This window comes from Ovis aries, chromosome 13 (assembly GCF_016772045.2).
Source record: "Ovis aries strain OAR_USU_Benz2616 breed Rambouillet chromosome 13, ARS-UI_Ramb_v3.0, whole genome shotgun sequence".
NCBI lineage: Eukaryota > Metazoa > Chordata > Mammalia > Artiodactyla > Bovidae > Ovis > Ovis aries.
The window spans coordinates 57,598,619-57,619,828 of NC_056066.1; the positions used below are offsets into that span (position 1 = coordinate 57,598,619).

Genomic DNA, 21,210 nt, shown 5'->3' on the forward strand with positions numbered 1-21,210 from the left:
GGTATGATGGGGCATAGACTTCCCAGATGGCACTAGCAGTAAAGAACCCGCCTGCCAATGCAGGAGATGTAAGAGACGCAGTTTGATCCCTGGGTCAGGAAGATCCCCTGGAGGAGGGCGTGACAACCGACTCCAGTGTTTTTACCTAGAGAAGCCTGTGGACAGAGGAGCCTGGTGGGCTACAGTCCAGAGGGTTACAAAGAGTCAGACACGACTGAAACAACTTAACACACACATGACAGGGACACGGGGACTGGATGGCTATCCTTTGATGACTTTATCATTCATTCCTAACGGAGTTTGGAGTCACGTTTAGAATTGGCAATGTGACTGCAAGGAGAGGCTTAAAATATGACAGCGGGCCTTGGCTTGATTGTAAAGAGTCCTGCCCCTATACACATTTTCCTAACATTGTTGAAGTAGCATAAAGGTACTTTTTTCCAGAAGTCCATAACACTCATTTTGTGTTTCTCCAAAGTTTTGCTATTTCTTTGCTTCTTTGAAGTGACCTTAGTGGTCAAATATTGCTCAGAAAACAGAAGTTCAACTTGAAAAAAAAAAAAAGGAAGTCAAGACTCTGAGTATGATTTCCGAGGGCATTCTGTGTCTGATGCAGTGCGTCACTCCCATTTAGGACCCGGCAGGTTCTTAAGGAGTAGATTTGTCTTCTAATGCACTGACGAAAGATAATGGCAAATTGGTGTGGTTACTTCTTCAGTACAGCACCTTTTCTTGTTTAAAAAGGCCTCACCTAGAGATTGTCATCAGAGAAGGCAATGGCACCCCACTCCAGTACTCTTGCTTGGAAAATCCCATGGAAGGAGGAGCCTGATGGGCTGCCGTCTCTGGGGTTGCACAGAGTCGGACATGACTGAAGCGACTTAGCAGCAGCAGCAGCAGAGATTGTCATACTGAAGTGAAGTAACTCAGAGGAGAAATATGACTGACGTCCCTTATATGTGGAATCTCAAAAGAAATGATACAAATGAACTTATTTACAAAACAGAAAGAGACTCACAGACTTAGAGAAGGAACTGATAGTTGCCAGGGGGGAAGGGATAGTTAGGGAATTTGGGATGCACGTGTATACATTGCTATATTTAAAATGGATAACCAACAAGGGCCTATGGTACAGCGCAGGGAACTCTGCTCCGTGTTGTGACAGGCTGGATGGGAGCAGAGTTTAGGGGAGAATGCATAGCCGTATATGTATGCCTGAGTCACTTTCCTGTGCACCTGAAGCTATCACCACATTGTTAATTGGCTACACTCCAATACAAAATGAAAAGCTTAAAAAAAAAAAAAAAAAAGCTTCCATTTCACAGCTGGGATTTTAACCCTGTACAGATTACTACCATTTTCAGTACCTTTTATATGAGAAAGCTTTGCCATGGACTAGGAGGCTGAAACACATCCTGTTAGAGCCACAGTCAAATGACCCCAGGAATGTGATGTGTGATGTTCAGACCCCAGTGCAGTAGTGAGGCTGCTGATTTGGGTCAACAGTCTGAGCTCAGTTTGCTGGCCACACAGCGTGATTTCCTCTCCCACCTAGTCCACTTCTGTACTCTTTTCAGCATGTGATTTTCCTGTTAGTGAAATCACATAGATTCCTATTTGCACATTCATAAATGTGTCCTTAGCATCTTCATTTTTGTCATTCTGTCATCAGCCCCTTGTGTGGTATGCCTTTCAATGTCACTGCTGATCCTTTACCCAATGAAAAGCTGCTCAACCTCACACACAGAAATCCCAGATTAAAACTGGGAAACCAAGTGCATGCTTCCGATGAGCAAAGATCAAAAAGATGAGCGAGGCAAGATGCTGGTGAAGAAACAGGAGGAAAGGAGGCAGTTCTGGGGCCACATGCCCCCACGTCCTCTGTAAGATGTGGAGTCACGGGGTCAAATTTTACACGCAGGCATCTTTTCCTGTGGGGCTTCCCAAGTGGCACAGAGGTAAAAGAATCTGCCTGCCAATGCATGAGATGCTGGAGATGCGGGTTCTATCCCTGGGTCAGGAAGATTTCCTGGAGGAGGAAATGGCAACCTACTCCAGTATTCTTCCCTGGAGAATCCCATGGACAAAGGAGCCTGGCAGGCTACAGTCCATGGGGTCACAGAGTCGGATACAACTAAGTGACTATGCACGCACACAATGCCCTTTCCCAAGTCTCTTTCAGGAACTCTCTCCTGATATTTCAGCTCACTTACAGGAGCATTTGCTGCAGCTGTGTTTGCAGCAGCGAAACTAGAAATGACTTAGGTGCACCTCTCAGAAGGCTGGTTGAGAAAAATCACCCAGGGGAGACCCACGGAGCCATTCAGATGTGTGTGGCCACGAAATGATCTCTAAGATGCACTATAAAGTAGCGCTCAGGACAGGGAGGGGAGTGTGTGCTGCTGCTTGTGTGTAAGAAAACACAAGGGCTCTGCACACACAGCAGCACACAGAGGGCATCTCTGGGGAGAGCTGAACAGGAAATGGAGTGTGGGGAGCCTGGGGAGAAGGGAAGTGGGTTTGGGACTGGAGGACACTGAAGAGGAGCTGTCTACCCTTCGCTCTTGCATGAAGCCTTCCCGTTGGCATGTGTAACTTCCTCCAAAGAGGTCAAAATGTTTTCATTAATATTTTAACATGAAAACACTGGAAGATGGAGACTATCTGCCACGGCTTAAAAGACCAACACCACCCCAGTGTGTGGGCTTGGAGGAAGTTTACACCAGTGAGTAATCAGTAAGTCAACAACAAACACCTCCCCTGACAGGAAAACACAGGGATGCAGGCCTGGTCCCCATGCTGAAGCTCTCTGGGCAAAAGTTTCCTCATCAGTAGAATAAGCAGGTTGACCTAAGTCGTTCTGTAAGGCTGATTTCGGGCACAAAATATCTGATTGTTCATTTAAACCAATTTTGTGTTCCCAAGGAACAGTAAGAGAGCTAGTGATGGGCTCTAGTATCTGGTCTAAAGCACGGCTAAATGCTCTTAGGCCATCCATTCCAAATAATTTTACACTGAAGCATCCTTCAAATACATTCAGAGCACAGAATTTATTGAACATAACACGGAGACGGCTAGTATGGAAAGTTCATGCCTCGGCAGGGCAGGTTTCATCAGGCTAACATGGAACATGTGAGAACATGCTGTGAATGGCTCCTCTGATCTGGACACTGCAGAAGCCCCCGCCCCCACTTCCCTCTGGAAGGTGGAAAATCAGCCATGAAACCATGAATTTATTACATATCAGATAACCAACACGTACCATGGTAAAGAGTCCTCTCCTACATCAACTTTTTAAATGCACTCCAGGTCAAAACAGGTCATACAACTTAAAATACATTAAAAGAAAAAAACGATGAAAATGAAAGCATTCTAAGACATGTCTTAGAATATTCAATGCCCAAAATGTTAACATATATTGAAGTCAGAATAAAAACCCTCATCACAAACTGCAGAGATCTTTTTTTTCAAGACAGGGAATGAGATATAAACTATGGAAAGAACAGCATGTGTTACTGAAACTACTACTTTTCTCAAAGAGAGGAGGTGAAGGGAACATTTAAATAAAAATAGATCATTTTGAGTTTCTTCTAAGAAGTTCCAAATGGCAGCAGCTTATAAATTGTGTTTTTTAAAAAAGGAAACGCTAGTAAGAGAAATAAGAACCAAATGCATTTTGCGTTTTTCTCTGTACGTAGAAGAGTGAGTCAGTTCACTGAGGCTGCTTACGAATGAAAAACACAAAAAGACAATCATTCCTGTTGAGTAGTTTCTCAGCATCTCATTCAGGCTCTGACACTGAGAAGGTAAACTGACCGATGTTTGCTGAATGAGGGGGTGGTGAAAAGCAAGCAGCAGTTCTCGTGCACACAGTGTCAGTAGGACAGACAATAAACTCTGACCTTTGAATCCAAAGAAAATTATCAATGGAAAAAAAGATATTTTTAAATGAATGCTGCACTAGAGGCTCACAGATGAATTCAGTTTACTTCTAAAATACAAAGGAAAGATGGCAATGCAGGCGCCCAGCTCATAGAAAGAACCAGACCTTTCTGTATTACGTGGAAAAATGTCGAGTCAATGTGGGAAACACGCACGCTAATTTATTATCTGAAATCACAAAAACTATGCATTCTTGTTAGCACTAAGCCTTAATGAAATCGTGTTAAGATATCTGATTTGTCTCCCTTAGTCGGCAGTTGCTGAAGGGCAATGAACAAATAATGTAACCTTTTCTGTTCTGGCCAGACTTGTTGGGCCTCAGTGAAACAAAACCCTCTGGGGCTAGAGCCGCACCTGCGGAAGCCAGGGCCAAGCTCCCTTGGCTCAGGATGCAGAGGTGGGCAGGACAGGAAGCCAGCACCTGTCCTGCCCCCACATCCCTGAGCCCGAGGATTAAACACATCCACCCTGTGGTATAATAGAGTAACTGTAACAGGGCATTGTCAGAGGATCGATGTTTTCTGGTCTAAAAATAAACATCAGTATTTATTCAGCAGCAGCAGACTATTCATATTACCCCACCATACTGTTTTATTCAACTGACATCTTTTAATCAAAGCAATCCATATCATGGCAACATTCCCAGGTATTATAATTGCAAGTATTTATGGCAAGTTAGATGATAATAGCTTTATTTCTGTTGCGAGTTCTTTCTTTCCTCCCTACTGATTGGGTGCAGACGTTTTCTAATGAGTTATTTCCATTAAGAATACCTAAAATCATTATAGTCATTGAGACAACTGCTCACCCACCTCTACCAGCTTCACTTTTAACTATTATACACAACTGTTTATGTGTGTTCCTGTCTTCTAAGTTTTTCAAAATACCTCTCTAATGATGATAAAAGTGAAATCTACTTTTCACGGTGGGGTTACAGTGAACAGAGGGAGGTCGGGTCTGCCGACTCGGGGGTGGGGGACCTTGTGCACCCTGGCGTTCCTGGAGGCCGAGTCTCATGTGTACCAGGTATGTGGCTGACGAAGATTCAGACGCAGGAGGAAGTGAGTTAGTGAATTTATCTTGCTGGGGATGCAATTCCACAGCCTCCTCAGCCTGCCTGTCAGCTGACGTGCTTTAGTGGGGTCTGCTGTGGCGGGCCCCCCTTCAGTGATTTCCCGGAAGGGTCTGGGACCAGTGGCTGTGCTGCTGTAATCCCCAGCAGGCCCCTTCTGTGATGCCAGTTTATAATGCTGGTTTTTTGCTTCACATTTCACTTACAAGTTATGTAAAGCCTCCACGGAAAGCCTCATCATCACCTTGTGAGACAGACTAGTTATTTTCTCTCTCAAGCCCCCAAATTCATTCCCCAGGAGCGTCACGCAGAGATCTTCAGGCAATGAGAAAATGGAAAATGCACGTTTCTTCACTGTCTGAAGTGTGTTTAGTTTCCAAAAGAAAAATAAAGAAGCATCTGAATGAGATTCCTGACTCTGTCTACTTTGTATGTAAAACCAACCGCAGAAGGGATGAAGGCAAACACAGACAAGGTGCATAAAGGGCCCGCATTGTGGAGATGGGCCCCCGCTAACTCACCGAGGCCTTTCTTACTGCCCCTCTGAGGGGTTTCTGAAGCTGAAACAGCGTCTTAAGAGATTTAGGCCCTCGCAGGCGGCTTCCCAGACTAAATTCGTTCCAAACTAGAGGTTCTAAGTTGCCCTGTTTAACCTCCTGGAGGCTTCATTTCCTCTTGTGCAAAACAGAACCCTTGCTCCCCAATATATCACAGTTGTCATGAGGATTGAGTCAATGAATGAGCATAGAGGAAATGCTCTGCACAGGGTGGGGAGGGCATCCTAACAACAGCGACTTTCCTTGCAAGGTTACTATCAGAGAAGCTCTGGAAGAAGGCTTTTAAAAAAGAGTTTTCTCCAAATCCAACCAGGCTGGGAACTCTGAGGGACCCCACTTCTCATGGGGTACAGGGGGTCCCGAGTGCCTTTTCTGGTCTTGTGGGACCTGCTCGCCCAGCTGGAGTTATCCGTCTTAAGCAGCGTGGCGGACCTCCTGAACACAACCCCATTCCTGCTCACATCTCAGCACTGGCGACTGCCACCCAAGGTTCACTGCGCAAGGTCTCCTGAGAGGGAACTCTGGTGAGTTAATGTATTCCTTAGGGCTCCTCCTGCTCCAGCCCCACAGCCTCAACAGGAAGGGGCCAGGAGACAAGCCGCTCCTGCCCCAGGGCCCCAGTGAGACATGCGTCAGTGAACTGCCATCACCAACAGGGGGTGCAGGGGCCTCTCCACCTGCCAATGCTGATGTTACTCAAGTGTTCAAGGTGACTTTCAAGTCCACATCCACCTCTCTCGGTATTTTTTTCTTTTTATCAACGATTTCACAAACTGTAAACAAAAACTTGTAAATGAGCCAGTTCTTTAGAGAAGGAACTGAAAATGATAAACGGCATTCTATATTGGCGTGGATTCTGAGTTTGCAAATATACTTTTGTGTGCAAAAAAAAGACACCATTTGAAAAATGTTAAGCTACTTACATATGGTATATATGCTACACACACACACAGCTTGTTTGCAAATTAATTTGAAAGGTTATTTAGCTGTGAGCTATCACTGCATTCAGTTATATCTGACTCAACACAGCCTGCAAGTCCAGTAGCGATACTTTCCAATAGCAATTCTTTTCCTGGGATTTGTTTGAAAGCGTTTAGGTTTTCACGGATCACTGGAGGTTCTTCATTTTTTTCCCCCTTCTGTGTCATGTAGGTATAAGCTGTCTCTCTAGACATAAACTGTCCACTGGTAAAAATCAATTTTGATTTTATCAGTATTTATTACCGCTGCTGCCAGCAGTTTAGAAGACCAGAGAGAAGGAAAACATGCAAACGAGGAGGAGAAAAAAAAAAAAAGAAAGCCAGGTCCTCATGCCTACAAATAACACAGCCTGCTGGTCTTTAAGAGGTGTTCTGTATGGTGCCAAGGGAGCCTAAATTATCAATTGTCAGTCAATAAAAATTTATAGGACTCTGTTGCTGCTTGCAGTCTCTTTTGTATCTGTGAGCTCAGGGGTGGCTATTTCTAAACCAGGGAGGGCACTGCCCTCACAGGTGCTATGAGCAGTGACTAGGGCTGTAGGCACCGGAGCCGTCTGACCGTGCCTGCCTAGCCTCCCTTCCCAGCCGACACTCTAACCAGCTTCAACCTAGCCTGTTCCAACCCAGTTTATTCCAGTGACTTGACTCACCAGCTCAGGACAGAATAGTCTACGGGCAGGACCACCATCTACCTGCCTCACTCTCAATTTCCAGAAAAGAAACCCCAAATGTGCACACTCTTCCAGGTTCAAGATCATGAGTGTCCCTGGCTCTTAAAATCATGAACCAAAGCAGCAGCTGCTCCACACACGTTTTCCTCTCCTGACATGCTCTTCCCTGACCAGGGTCAGTGACATGAGGTGGGGGGTCACCCACCTTCGCATCACTACCCTTCTCTCCCTGGCGGGGGTTCCCTTCTTCCACTCAATCAGAAAGTTCAACAAACTAACAGGTGTTCACCAAGTCCTAACCCCTAAAACGGCAAGAGGTTTAATGAGATGAATAGTTTGAAAAGACAACCTTGGATTTTAAATTTTGATTTTTAGCTACACACAAATAGCCCACATCCTCTGAGACACGGATTTCTTTTTTCTAGATGTGCACAAAATACTAAGCAATTTTCAAACACCTGAAACACAGGCGCCCCAGGGCACTCTTTTTGAGAACGTAAGACACTTGATACAGGCACCAGCAAAACTGTCTCACGGGCCAGATCCCAGCAGCTGTTCTTGTGAATAAAGTTTTATTGGCACACACGGCAACCTCCTTGAAGGAAAAGTCTTCGGACTCCTGCTCTAAGGAAATGGGACTGCGCTACATCCACAGGCACTATTTGTGCGTGCTCAGTCATATCCGAGACCCCATGGACTGCAGCCAGCCAGGCTCCTATGTCCATGGGATTCTCCAGGCAAGAAACTGGAGTGGGGAGCCATTTCCTCCTCCAGGGGATCTCCCTGACCCAAGGATCAAACCCATCCTCCTGCACTGGCAGGCAGGTTCTTTGCCACTGAGACACCTGGGAAGTCCCAGGCATGATGTGAGGCCCTCCACGTCACTGCCCTTTCGAGGCCAGGAGCTGCAGCAGGTTTATCACAGGAAGATTAACCTGCTCCAACTGCTACACTTAACAGGAACTGGCAGGACGCACACACTTCCCTGCTCAGTCTTCTCACCCCTTTTCTTAAGTACCTGGATCCACACGGAATAGACACTGGAGACGAACTCACAACTGCTGGCCGGGCTTCCACAGCTTCACGCGATGGGTCTGTGATTGGGAACTAGGTCTCTTCAATGTTTACCGAGAGTGCTCAGCATGTAAACATATGTATTTCTCATACATTGGGTCATTTTTATTTTTAAATAGGGGTCATTTTTAAATCAAGCTTTCAATGACAAAATAATAATGATAAAAATAGTAAGTACCCCCACCCACTTAGCAAAAGTGACAAAATGACAAAAGATTTCTTAATTGGGGGGCTTTATTTTTTTTTTTTCTTTTTAAGATGCTACATAGTCAAACAGAACTGGATTGGTCTTTTACGGCATAAAATTAATTCACAGTCAAGCTCTCCATCACTACTTGACGGCTCATCCAAAGTTCCTCTCAAAGCCCCTCCCGCACCACCCCCACGCCCCGGCCCTGCCTAGCTGGCTCCCTCTCCCCGGCCCCTCTGCTGCCTGCCTCTCTCGCCCTGATTCCAAGTCAGGGCTGCCTGGGAAAGCCAGGACTACACTGGGGCATGGGTGCTGAAGTGTGGGTGGTGGTGAGGAGCAGAGAAAGACAGCACAGGAACTGGCTACTCTTTCCCCTAGACAGTGGCCTCGAGCTGACTGCCGCTACTGAGTCCTCTCCCCATGGTGCCTATTACTTATCTACACAGAAAACATTTCCTGGCAGTTGTTCTCCAACGTTGCCATGAGCACCCCTCCGTGTGTGTGTGTGTGCACACGCACACAGCCCTGAACCCTCGGCAGCAATGCCAGCTTCACTCCATGGTGTTAGGTAGCACAGGTGGGTTTTAGGCCACAGAATTAATTATAATCTTGTGACAGAAGACATGAGATGAAATACATTATATAAGTTAAATATGCATTAAACATCTCTGAATAATAATTCAATCTCACTACATGAACCAATAGTTATCTAGCTTGGTCCCTTGAAGAGAACAGCATTCAATGACTTTGACTTCCAGAGCGTTGGGTCAATCAGCAACACACACTCCCCACTGCTGATGAGCACAGCGCCGTTCTTGGTGCCTTCAGGCCCTGTTCATCAGTCCCCAGCAACTGGCAGCCAGGGTGATCGTGGAGAAGCTGCCTGCAGTGAGTGAGTGGCGCGGGGAAGGACATCGACAGGGTAGGCTCCAGCTTCCCAGAGGCCAGCACCAACAGACAGGGAAGAGTGTCATGTTTGCAGAGAGGAAATCCAGCAACGTGGACCAAGGCTACAGACGCTTAAAATGACATTTACAACATGCCATTACCATTTAATCATGGTTTCCCTTGTCATTAATAAGGTTCACTCTTTGCCCCAATCATTTACTATGCGTTTTAAACTTTCTAAAAGATTGTTATATTATGTTCTATTTGTGTGTGTGTGTGTGCGTGTGTGCACGCAGATGCACACAAGCGGGAAGGGGTAATTTAAAGGCAAGACCTGTGAGATGTCATCATACATTAATTTCTCTTTACACATGGTTATGATAAATTTAAATCCCACACTATGGCGGCCCCATCAATCCAATCCCCGTCTCGCATGCTGCCTCTACAAGGCGATCTTCCCTATGATCACGCCAACGATAAAGAAGAGGACGACGAGCGCCAGCAGCCGGGTGCTCAGGCCCTCCTCCTTCCCAGCCGCGGCTGACGCGGGAGCGGGGCTGTTGCTCTGCACTGTCTTCCTCATCCGAAGTCCATCTTCCTCCTAGGGGAGCAAACACGTTTCAAAGACAGTCCAAAGCACCAGAAGTGGAAGGCAGCAGTACAGCTTAGCCGCGGTTTGGCGGGGGCTGGGGGGGGGGGGGTGGGCAGGGAGTTATGCCCTGACTCCATCACACGAAATGGTCCCCACCTCCTCATTTTGCAAATGGAGAAACAGCCTACAGAAGAGACTGGCTTGAGGCCCCTCTTCTTCCAAGCATCCACCACAGTGCTGCTGGTCCCTTTGTTTGAGCAGGGCACTAATGCGTTTCTCTGAGATTTATAGAAAAAAGTTCTTCACAGAAAAGAATCCCAAGAAATGACCGAGTAGGGGACCTGCATGCTTTTAAATGTAGAGCTCTGTCCATGGTTGATACTTGGTGAGTTACACGGAGACTGCTGGACTGAAAATGGGATGTCTGTAATATCAAAGTATAACTGAACTGGATATACACGTCTCAAATATTTTCTACTTAATGCATGGAATTTCTACCAAAGAAGAAACAATCTTTTTCATACACATGAAGATAACTTGGACATTTTCCCCACCTACACAGACCTGTGAGAATCGACACTTTTCCTTTCTTCACAAGCCCAAATAGGGCATGCATCAAGGCCTTCCTGTTCTAATTACCCTCAATCCACCCCTGACACCCTCCACAACAGCTGCACTTTCTTCTCTTCTCCTTCAGTTCGTTCACACTAATCAAGTGTCTGACAGATCTGATGACAAGAGGCAGCCAGCACCTTAAGCCCACCCCTCACAACACTCATGGCCACCTCTGTGGGACTGGTTCAGTATTTGTGTCTCCCCGGCTACCCTGGGGCTTATTTTAAGGGCAGGGACCACCCACGTCTGTATCCCACAGTGCTGGGCACACAGGAGGGTCTTAGCAAATGTGTGGCCAAATGAAAGTATGAAACAACACAAAACAAGAAATCCTTGTTTGGCAAGATAAAGAATCTTCTAATGTCAAGACTGGTCTGATAATATTTTAAAGACACTTTGCTTGAGGGGCATGGCCAATATTGCTGCATGCTGATAAATGACTGGTGCTATTCGATTAACTTCAAAAAAAAAAAAAATGGGCACAGCAAAGTACAGCATTTATTTTATTGGGTTTATATAGAAGCTATTTCCACCTATTTATCACTTTAAATGGCAAAGAAGAGAAATACATTCAAGAAGAAGCTTTAGGCGTATCTTAGACTTTTAGCCAAAAGTAGAGTGTCAGCCTCATAATTTACTCCATACCAACAGCAGTCACTGAATGAGGCAAAGCATGATTACTGCAGAGAAAGACAAGGATGCCACTTTCTAAACCCCGTTGGCCCCCCATGTCTCCTACCTCATCAGAGTAACAGAAGGAAGAGTCACCTGCAGTGAATTTATGGTGTGTACCTGGTGCTACGCAGTCAGGGAGTGACAGTCTATGGTGGCTGGGGACATGATCAAGATGAAAAGAACAGATCAGCCTCAAGACTTAAGCTGCAACAAAAGATCCTACAATCAGATGTTCAGAAACACTCTCTTTAACCCTGTGTATGAAAGGCATACTTTCAACACTGGAAGGGCCTTAACAGGGTCTTGCAAACAGAGGCCAGAAGCCGCTGTGATGGACAAAGTTACACAGTGAGTCCAAGTTTGGCTGGTCATTTCCACACTACCGCAGGCCTCCAAAGCCAAGAGGAGCACACCTGCCTCGCTCCAGCACCAGTGCGACCTCACCCCCCAGCGCCAGGCCACTCGCCAGGTCCAGGGCCACAAGCTGGAGCCCCTGGTTCCCTGTAATCTCCCCCATGGATGTGACAGCATCCCAGCTCCAGTCTCCGGACCATACTGATAGAGGATGAGACCCCACTGCTAGACCTATTTAGGATATTCAAAAATCAGAATGATGATTGCCTTAAAACAGAATACACGTCAGTCTTTACTCTCTTCAAAAAGATTCTCATCCAATGGGGATGGAAAAGGGGCTTGAAAATGTGAACTCAAGATAACCATTGTTGTTTTTTTAATTTCAATTTACACTAATGGATTTTTTATTTGTCTGTTGTCATTTTATGAGGAGACAGGAGTTTAAATAGTTGAAAAAATACTGCTCAAGGGACACTGGTTCTTACTTTGGGATGCACGTAGGCATGTGTCCAGGGATTGTTTTGAGAACCTTAGGAAACTTCAGCCTGGAGGAAAAACGTGCAAATACAAGACAACTCCACAAATTGCATCAACCTCCTCACCCAAGACCATAGTAGCAAAGCCCCAATTCCCTGAAGACGATCAGGAAACAAAATGCCATTACCTTGAACTGCTTGTTCTCCTCCCGCAGCCTCTGGACTTCGCTCTGCAGCCTCTTACACTCTTCCATCACCTTCTTAACTTCAGTGTCATCCAAGGAGGAACTCAGAGCTTTAGACACCGTTGGTGTTTCTGTCTTTGATGTAGTTGTGGGTATAATTTTATTTATTTCTACATCATGCTGTTCAGAAATAAATGAAAGCCCAAGTGTCACCAACCACGTATTAAAGGACTTCTTCATGCAAAGTAAAGTAGGTCTCAGCAGACACCACCCAGGGTAGCGTTTCATCCAAACTGTACAATGTCACATTTTTTTAAAACAGATCACTTTATCACCTAGTATCTTCATAATCTAAAACTGGGCTCCAGAAATTATGGATGAGGGCAAATAATGAAGTCCGGCTGAGACTAATACTTCAAAGAAAGAGAAAAGGGGCTGTGCGCACTGCACTATCAAATTCCTGCCATGAAAAATCAGCAGAGCATAGCTGCACAAGCTCAGGAATCATCAGCCACAAGTCACTATGAAGACGCGAACATCCCCCAAACTGGCTGGGCGGGGGCAGAAGGCCAGAGGGGACGTAACCCAGAGGGTGATTTGTCTCCTGAACTTAAGACAACTGCAGCGATGGGATGAAGGTGCAACAAATTCAGTGTCTATGGTATTTCATCCTGGGGAGGCAATGTGTTCCTCACTTCCCCAGCCACGACTGCGCTGTGATCCCCTCTGAAGACCTACTGGGGATGAGTGAGTATGTGGGGGCCGGGGAAGCATGGAAGCCCTTGGGGGTCCATGCAGCAAACGGAGAACAGCGAGCTCTACCCTTAGTCTCCCAGGGGAGAGGAGTGAGGCCCTGGCAAGCAAGACCTCAACACACAGAGCTAACCTCCAAGAGCACAGCTGGGGCCAGAATACAGTCCTCAACTATCCACAACTGACAGAACATGCTGTGGGAAGAGGGAAGGGAAAAAAGGAACGAAGACCACCAATCATTCGAAGAAATGGGATAGTGACGGTGGTCCATTAGTGAGCAGAAAAAAAATGCTAAGTAGTTTTGACACAAAGCATCAGCATTCCTGGAGATTGTTATGGATAACGTTGAGAGTTTGAACATTTCTATTCCCACCACCAGCTATTAACAGCCAGGGTGGTTTAATACTCTGCATGGGTTTTAAACTGTGTTAACACAGTTTAAGTTTTTTGACTAGGGTGAAGGGAGGTTCATGCCAACCGGGCTCATGCTTTGGTTTCACACAGAGAAAAGTGAGCCAGCAGCTGGGAGGGAGTCACTCCTTACCCTCAGTGCTCAGGCAGCAAAAAGGGTGATTCTCAACGGGAACTGACTCTGCCTCGGGAAGGGCATACCTGGCAACATCCAGAGACGCTTCAGGTCATCACGACCAGGGATGCTACTGGGGTGAGGTCAAGGATGCCACAACACACCCTGCAAGGCACAGGACAGCACCATAGCGAAGGACTCCTGGCCCGAAAGTCAGCAGGGCTAAGGGTGAGAAATCCTCATCTAAAAGCACATTTTGACTGAAGAGAATCTGGGGTTCAAGAGGTGGAGAGTTGGTGCTCAGGAGAAATGCAGACAGGGAAGCCTGCAGACAGCACTGTACAAGAGGAGCTGAGCGCTCACCGTCTTTCCCACTGTTAAATATAATAGCAACCTAGAACTTTGCCCAAGTCAAAGAAGCTCTTCGGAATTTATGACATTTCAACAGTCAACAGGTTGTGCTTTTCAAAGGCAAAAAAAATTTCAATGAGTTCTTTCTGTGAATCTTTCAAAGGCAGATTTCACAAAGGCCCACTTATTTGTTGACTTCAGCGAATTTTTCTCTTCATACATCAGAAGAAGGAAAATAATTTGCCAACTTAAATCTTGGTTTTGCAGGAGATGGTATGCAAATAAGTATCAGCTTGCAACATTCAATTATTGTTAACTATAAACATACTTACTGGTTTATCATTTTCTGCTGGCAATTCAAACACACATCTAAGTTTTGAATCCATAAGGTCTTCCGGTTTTGCCTCCTTCCACTAAAACAATTTAAATTCAATAATCAGGATATTATAAAGCTGCTAGAAGAATGATTTTCTTCCTATAACTGACAATTTCAGAAAAATACGCTTAATGAGAAAGCCCTGATGTACATCAAATAAAGAACTTAAGTCTGCTGAGATTTCAATATTTTTAACGTGACAAGATTAAATACACCAGCTCCCCTGAATATTGATTATTCTTCACCAGCCCCAGTCGTGCTGCCTGACTCCTCTGTGTCCACCAGAGCTCCTGTCACCAGGCTGTGAAAAGCACACAGGACAGAGAAGACCATCACTGGACCCAGAGGAGTCTTCTAGCCTGCATCCGGATGGCCTAAGGACATCTGGGCTCTCCTTAAGAAAATACAACTTACTTAGCAGGGCATGTCTTTCTAAGCGGAAGCCCATACTACTTGGAGGTGATTTTAGAACACTGCCAACTACCAGCAGGGCATGGGAATGGGAAGGCCACTCTCTGTGACCCCTACTGTCTGGGCTGAACCCCACTCCCTCAGCCTGCTGGGAGGAACACGTTCCTGACTAAATCCATGTTCTGGGAGGAGGCACTCCTGGCTTACTGCTCCTCGTTTTGGCAGAGGAGAACAGGAATCCCAGATGTTCTGAGAATTATAGAATAAACCAGCACAGCAAGAAGGTGATACAGCAAAAGGAACAAATCCCCCCACCCTGGCCCCAGAACCATGCAAGAGGCAGAGAGAGCAACAGGTACCAAAAGTCAAAAAAGGGAAATAATCTGTGTCAAGCAAAACAGGAATGCCAAAGTAAGCCATGGTGGGCACAGTCATGGAACAGCATGCCATTCAAGGGATACTGAAGACTGTTTAATTACATGGGGAAAATTCACAGAAAATAAATGGAGAAACTGCAAGCAGTATTTTAAGTCTGTTCCTCTGTACACACACACGTGTGTGCACAGATACATGTGCCTGTGCGTGTATCGTGAGAACTTCAGGCAAGGGTCATCTCAGCATGCTAAAAGTCACCGAGTGAAAGACTGCTGGCAGGCAGGAAGTTCAGTGATCTTCGAGGATCTGACTGCTCTGAGTGTCAGAGGTTACCCCTTAACCGCGGGGCAGATGTGCTCTGCACTGGACAGAGGTGGCAGTCACCACCCTAACCAAGTAATCAGACCTGATGTCACCAAAGGAGGGACATGATGCCCACAGGACACTGCCTTGCAAAAAAACCCAAAAATACCGAACCTGAATTTAGTCATGAGGGGATAATTTGATAAATCCAGAATGTGGGACATTCTCCAAGGCACCTGGTCTGGACTGTAAACAGGATGAGTGTGCACCAGTAGAAGAACAACAAAAGGCCATTTCTTGAACTGGGAAATGCCAATATGAGTTTCTCTTTTAAGCACATTACTGAATTAACGTTAAGCCTCTTAGCCATGAGTGACAGGCTACTTAACAGAGCTGAGTCTATGAAAGAACCTGCCCTTGTTACAATGCATTCAGGGATGGTGAAGTTTCATGAACAGTCAGGGAACTCAGCAAAAAACAAAGTTTAGGACAGAAAAGAAGCAAACGTGGCAAATTGTTAAAAGGTGAATCTTAGTAAAGGTTAGACGAGTAGGCACTACTGTTTTTTCAACTTTCAGTACATCAAAAATATGAAGAATAATATTTTAAAGTAAAGAAAAACCACCAGGCTCTCTCACTAACAGTGGTTGGGTCTAGTATAAAAAACTATGTGACTACAGGTCACATAGTTTTATTCTTGCTTGTTTGTATGTATCTCAGATTTCTAACAAAGTACATTTCATTTTTTAATTGTTATGAACATTATCATGAAAGAAAGTAAAATTCACTTTTATTGTATCCTGAGGCCTGGCCTACAGCAGCACTCAGATAAGACAGCTGCCAGACACTCTGCCTCGTGCTCTACACATAGCACATTTAATCCCACAACAGCCCTGGGAACTAGGTTTTTTCCCCCATTTTACACATGACCAAACCCTCAAGAGAGTTAATGAAAACTGCCCAAGGCCACAATGTTAGTAAAAGGCAGAGTCAGCTTCACACCCAAGACACCCAAGGCCATGCTCTTGCACCAAGCCATGCAGCAAAGCCAAACAGGACACATTCCGGAGTCCACGCTGTGCATCTGCCATACATTCTTTTGCTCACACAGAGTAACATGAAGCGACACACCATGTTCCAGGAAGTGAAGGTAGTGACTGTATCAGTAATGATTTCTATGAGAAGGAATGTGGACACAAAGCCTAAGATTGCTGGTCTCTGTGAAGCCTCACTTGTCTGTGAAACTTCTTGTCTGTTTCACTTCTCTGCGAAACCTCAAATGTCTCCTTTACCGCTCACCTCCTGCCCACGTGTTACATAAGCATGAAGGTGGTCGGCTATGCTTTTCTAAGACTGAAAGAAATGGCTGTGTGGTCACACAGGGGCCTGAAGGTAGGCTGTTCAAATAAAACTTCGAAAGAGAAAAAAAAAAACCTAGTGTGAATCCTAGCTAACTCGAATTTGTAGGCATTCCTCGGACGACTCCAGTCTCTAAGTTTCAGCTGATGATCTGGAAAGTGGTGAGTATGTTGAGGCAGTCCTGCCCTTCTTTTCCAAACTGTGAGGACTAGACAGTCTGTCCTTCCTGGGCTGTGGATATTAGGGGTCTATCAGTATCCTGTGACTCTCGCTCACAGCACCAGGATGTCTGCTGATTTATTCACGAGTGTAAAAGGCTGGGGGTAGAACTGCCATTATCATCATCTTCTAGAAAAATCAATACAGGGGACTGGCTGTGGTGCTCTGTCCCCATGGCGACCAAAGTCCGTGGACGCTCAAGCCCTTCATATAAGATGCTGCTGCTGCTCGCACTTCACACCCACAGAGCAGAACCCAGAGAAACGGAGGCCCAATCATAACGTATCAATTGCTTATTTTATGAAAATGAAGTCAGCTTATTGTTACCAAAATTAAAAGATGCAGTTGAACATGTATTTAAGGGGAGGGTGTAGAAAAATCGAAGGAATCTGGGGGGGGGCAGGGATACAACAACAAAAACACAAAGAATGGCACTTACTAGAACCAAGCAGGGGGAAAAAAGCCTAAAGGGTTGAAGGATACTTAATATTCAACTCTCCCCCATCCCTCTAGATTCTGGGGGATCGGGAAGAAGAGGCAGAAAGCGTTTTCTAGAATAAAAATTGCCCTTTTCTGTAGGGGGAGGGAAGGGGGTGAAGGTAGAGAACCCTCAGACCATTCAAGACACAACCCACCAGAACAAGGAACTGCTGAAGGAAACCAGGTAGGAAAGTCAGAAGAGTGTTCTGAAAGTTACATAAAATGTTAAAATCAAAGTTCTAGAAACCCATAAAGGCAGTCAAAGTACCAACCTCCTGAAAAGCACCATTCCCCTTTAAAAACAATTTTGGCATAGTTTGAAATGCATGCACCCACAATTCTGCACCTATTTTTTTTTTTTTTTAATTACTTGGGGGAAAAAAAAAGCATTCAGTACTTACTACTGCTTCCATATCAGAAGTGTCAGTTGGAGCAAACATAGACTGAACCATAAACTTGTGTTTACTTTTCTCATTGGGATCATAATCGAAAGGCTGTAACATCACTGAGAAAGAAAATATTTCATTAGGAGGGTCAGAGCTTGGTTACCGGCAACCATTTGTTACGTTAATACTTGCACTTTGGTGGTAAAGCAGTTCACCAGGATGCTCTTTTCTGAGCCTCATGAAGCCCCTGAAGTGAGCACTTTGAGATGAGCAGCCTCTTCCCCACCCTGCGGGTGTCAGACCTGAGGTCAGGGACGTGAAGGGACCTGCCCGAGGTCAAACAGCAGACAGTGGCAGAGCCAGGACCGGGGCTTAGGACCCAGGTCTTCAGACGCGCAGCCCCTGATCTGCCACCACGGCACACCTGACCAAACACCTGCCACAGGCCTTCCATCCAGGTCAACCAGATACAGACAGCTGTGCCTGTTCTGCTCAGGGAAGCACCCACCAACGATCTCCTCAAGAACTAAGGACGGTCCACGACATCTTAGGAGTGGTTCAGGCTTCTCTCTGTGCTATTCTCCGTGTCAAGATCGTCATGGTCACACTTCAAATACAATTTTGCTAAGGATGTTAGAGAATTTTCACAACCCACACCCTCACAGCATGGAGAAGACCCCATCAGCTTCCACAACCTTTCTTCCAAGAACCTAGAGGACTCTCCCTTGCAGGCTCCCCGGACCGAGCACATCCACAGAAGGAGGGGCTGTCCTATTCTGGCTAGCCTCCCCAGGACCTACCACCCTACCCTGCTAAATGACAGCTGCTTTACAACACGAGGTTTCCTACAAGGCTCTGAGAAACCACACATCTCGTTGAGCTCCCTGAAACCTAACTTGTTCACACGCAGGGAAAGCCTGCTGTAGCCCTGATGAGCGACGAGCTCCCCGGGACTGAGCGTCCCCCTGGGGCCAGAAGCTGGACTCTGCCCTTTAGCTTTACCATCACTTTAGTTAATCCTTCAGAGGCAGGGAGTGTTGCGGAAGGTATTCTGACGTTTACTTGCAGATGGAAAAACTGAAGCACAAAAAGGTTAGCTAACTTGCCCAATACCATGACGGAGTGGCCTGACTACAGGGTCAATATTCAGGGCCACAAGAGGGCTGAATCTCTGTCCATCCCCACCAGCACCTCCTGTACTGGCCACTCACCAGTGCTTTCCTGCCTTTGAGCTCACTGAGAACTACCTGGGTTCTTAAAGCCTCACAGTCATCCACCCCTGCAGCAGACAACCGGCCCTGCCCTAAGCCTGGTTTATAAAGGAATCCGGGACCAGACAAAGTGAAGGACCTGCTCAAGGTCACCACTCTGGGAAGCAGCAAAACATGCAGTTCAGCACCCCTTCTGCCACACTGGATACTCTGAGACAGGTGGGGTCACATCGCCAGAACCCCCATCACGGATCTTACACGTGATGAGGAGGAGGAACACAAACATCCCTCTCTGTCTTGGAGGTGCACGGGTCCTTTCTCTCTTAGGGACAGAGAAAGTCTATCAATAAAATAATACGTTCAATCTGAGGATCTGATATTCAAAGTGAAACCATCAGCAGAGAGAACAAAAGGTCATTTAAAACAGGCACAGGGCTACTCCACTTGAAATTTTATTCTTGCAGGTGTAAAGGCAAGGCTCTATCCTGGAAAAGCAGTCCTTGCTGGTGGCCTGGGACCTGGGATGGAGACAAGTCTGCTGCTGGCCTCACTGAGCAAGTAGGAGCTCTCCTGGAGCATCGCTACACACTGGGGTTTGACATTGAACCCCAGGGACAAATGGCCAGACTAGCAGGTCAACATCACAGACTTTTATTCTGAAAGCTGAATTTCCATTGCATTTTTTCCACCTCTAAGATTGCAGCAAGGAAGATGTATGTGATAAAGAAGCCACTATCTTCACATGCACTGTGATCCTGCCTGGACAGGGAATGTCAGCTTTACTGGAGTTGGGTCACAGTCTTCCAACTACTATCAGATTAATGTTTATTTAAAAAAATTAAAGTGAATTAGGTTTTGAGAATTTCAGATCTCACCTAGCTATGACAAAATCACGCTCTAGTATTTTTTAGAATGGGAAAGAACTTAGTCTTAGACTGCATTTAGATTTCAGTAGAGCACAGGTCTAGCAGAAACACTGTCTCATCCTGAGGCTCTGCTTTCCCGGCTGTGAATGGGTTCCAGTCCTCCACCATGGAGGCCTCTAAGGCTGAGCCAGGATTATCTGTAAAGATGCCCAGGAGATGAGAGCCATCAGAAGACACTGCTAATTCTCAGAGAAGTTGGCTCTTTAGCTTCAACGACACTGGGTCACACACAAAGAACGGCCGCATCCAGAGACCCTAAGACAACCCCACATAAAGAGCTGTTTCCTCCCACTCTTTTCCCCTTTCCTCCAGAGGTGCAAGCCAGAAAGAAGGGCCTGTGAGTTGCAGGCCCGTCCTACAGTAAACTGACCCTTCCTTTTCATCTCTCCATCTTGTACCATGCTCTTGTCCCCAGTGCCTTCACAATGTCCCCAGAGCAAAAGAAAATAATTCTTACTGGCACCTAGTATGGACCAGGCACCAACGAAGGCATGTTTTCCTTAGTTCTCCCATCAGTCTTCAAAACAACCAGAAAGATGGTCATAGAAGACAGGGCTTAGAAGGGCTAAGCAGTCTTCTTGGGCCCCACGGCCAATATTAACTGATGGACCAGAACTCCACACTGGTTCTGACTTCCACGGCACAGGTTCTCAAAGCATTACTCGCAGACCCCGAGACACTCCCACCCTCATGTCAGGTGGGCCATAAAGTCAAAGCTGGTCCTGATGATACCAAGACATTACATGTCTTTTCCACTGCACTGCTACCCCCAGTAACAGTGGGCACAAAAGCAACAGTGGGTGAACCTGCTGGTGCCTAAGCGTGGACACCGGATGGCAGGCACTGCCACTCACATGCAGTGTGTTTAAAAGGCCATCTCACTTAAGAATATTCTTGATGAAGCAATAAACATCACTCACTTCACTAAATCCCAACTAATATGGACAGTGCATCTTGGCACTCTGCTCTATGAAAACACACATCAGGCACCTCTGCTGCCCTGGGAAAAGCACCTGCATAACCGTTCTGGGTTATCAGCTAAACTGGACACTTTCTCATGGAACCACTGACAGAAAAACCATGGTCATTCACACCCGGGTATATGGCAGATATTTTCCTAAAAATTAATGAAGTGAACCGGTCACTGTAAGGAAAACAATTTGTAGCTGCTGTTGGTGATAAAATCCAGGCTTTCAAAAAAACTTAGAATCTTGGGAAACCTCTCTCAGCCACCAAGTGCTTCAGTCTCCCCAGTGAGATCAG

General features: G+C 46.0%; 1 protein-coding gene across 1 annotated transcript in view; it reads right to left on the minus strand.

The window, feature by feature from the left end:
• Window positions 1–3,031: 3,031 nt before the first annotated feature.
• VAPB (VAMP associated protein B and C) overlaps window positions 3,032–21,210 on the minus strand; it is a 52,687-nt gene continuing 34,508 nt past the window's right edge. Inside the window, exons 3-6 of the mRNA XM_027977012.3 lie at window positions 17,826–17,929; window positions 14,234–14,314; window positions 12,275–12,451; window positions 3,032–9,975 (exon numbers count right to left, since the gene is read on the minus strand). Of these exons, the coding sequence (XP_027832813.1) occupies window positions 9,817–9,975; window positions 12,275–12,451; window positions 14,234–14,314; window positions 17,826–17,929 (521 nt within the window). The 3' untranslated portion in view covers window positions 3,032–9,816. The remainder of the gene's footprint in view (window positions 9,976–12,274; window positions 12,452–14,233; window positions 14,315–17,825; window positions 17,930–21,210) is intronic.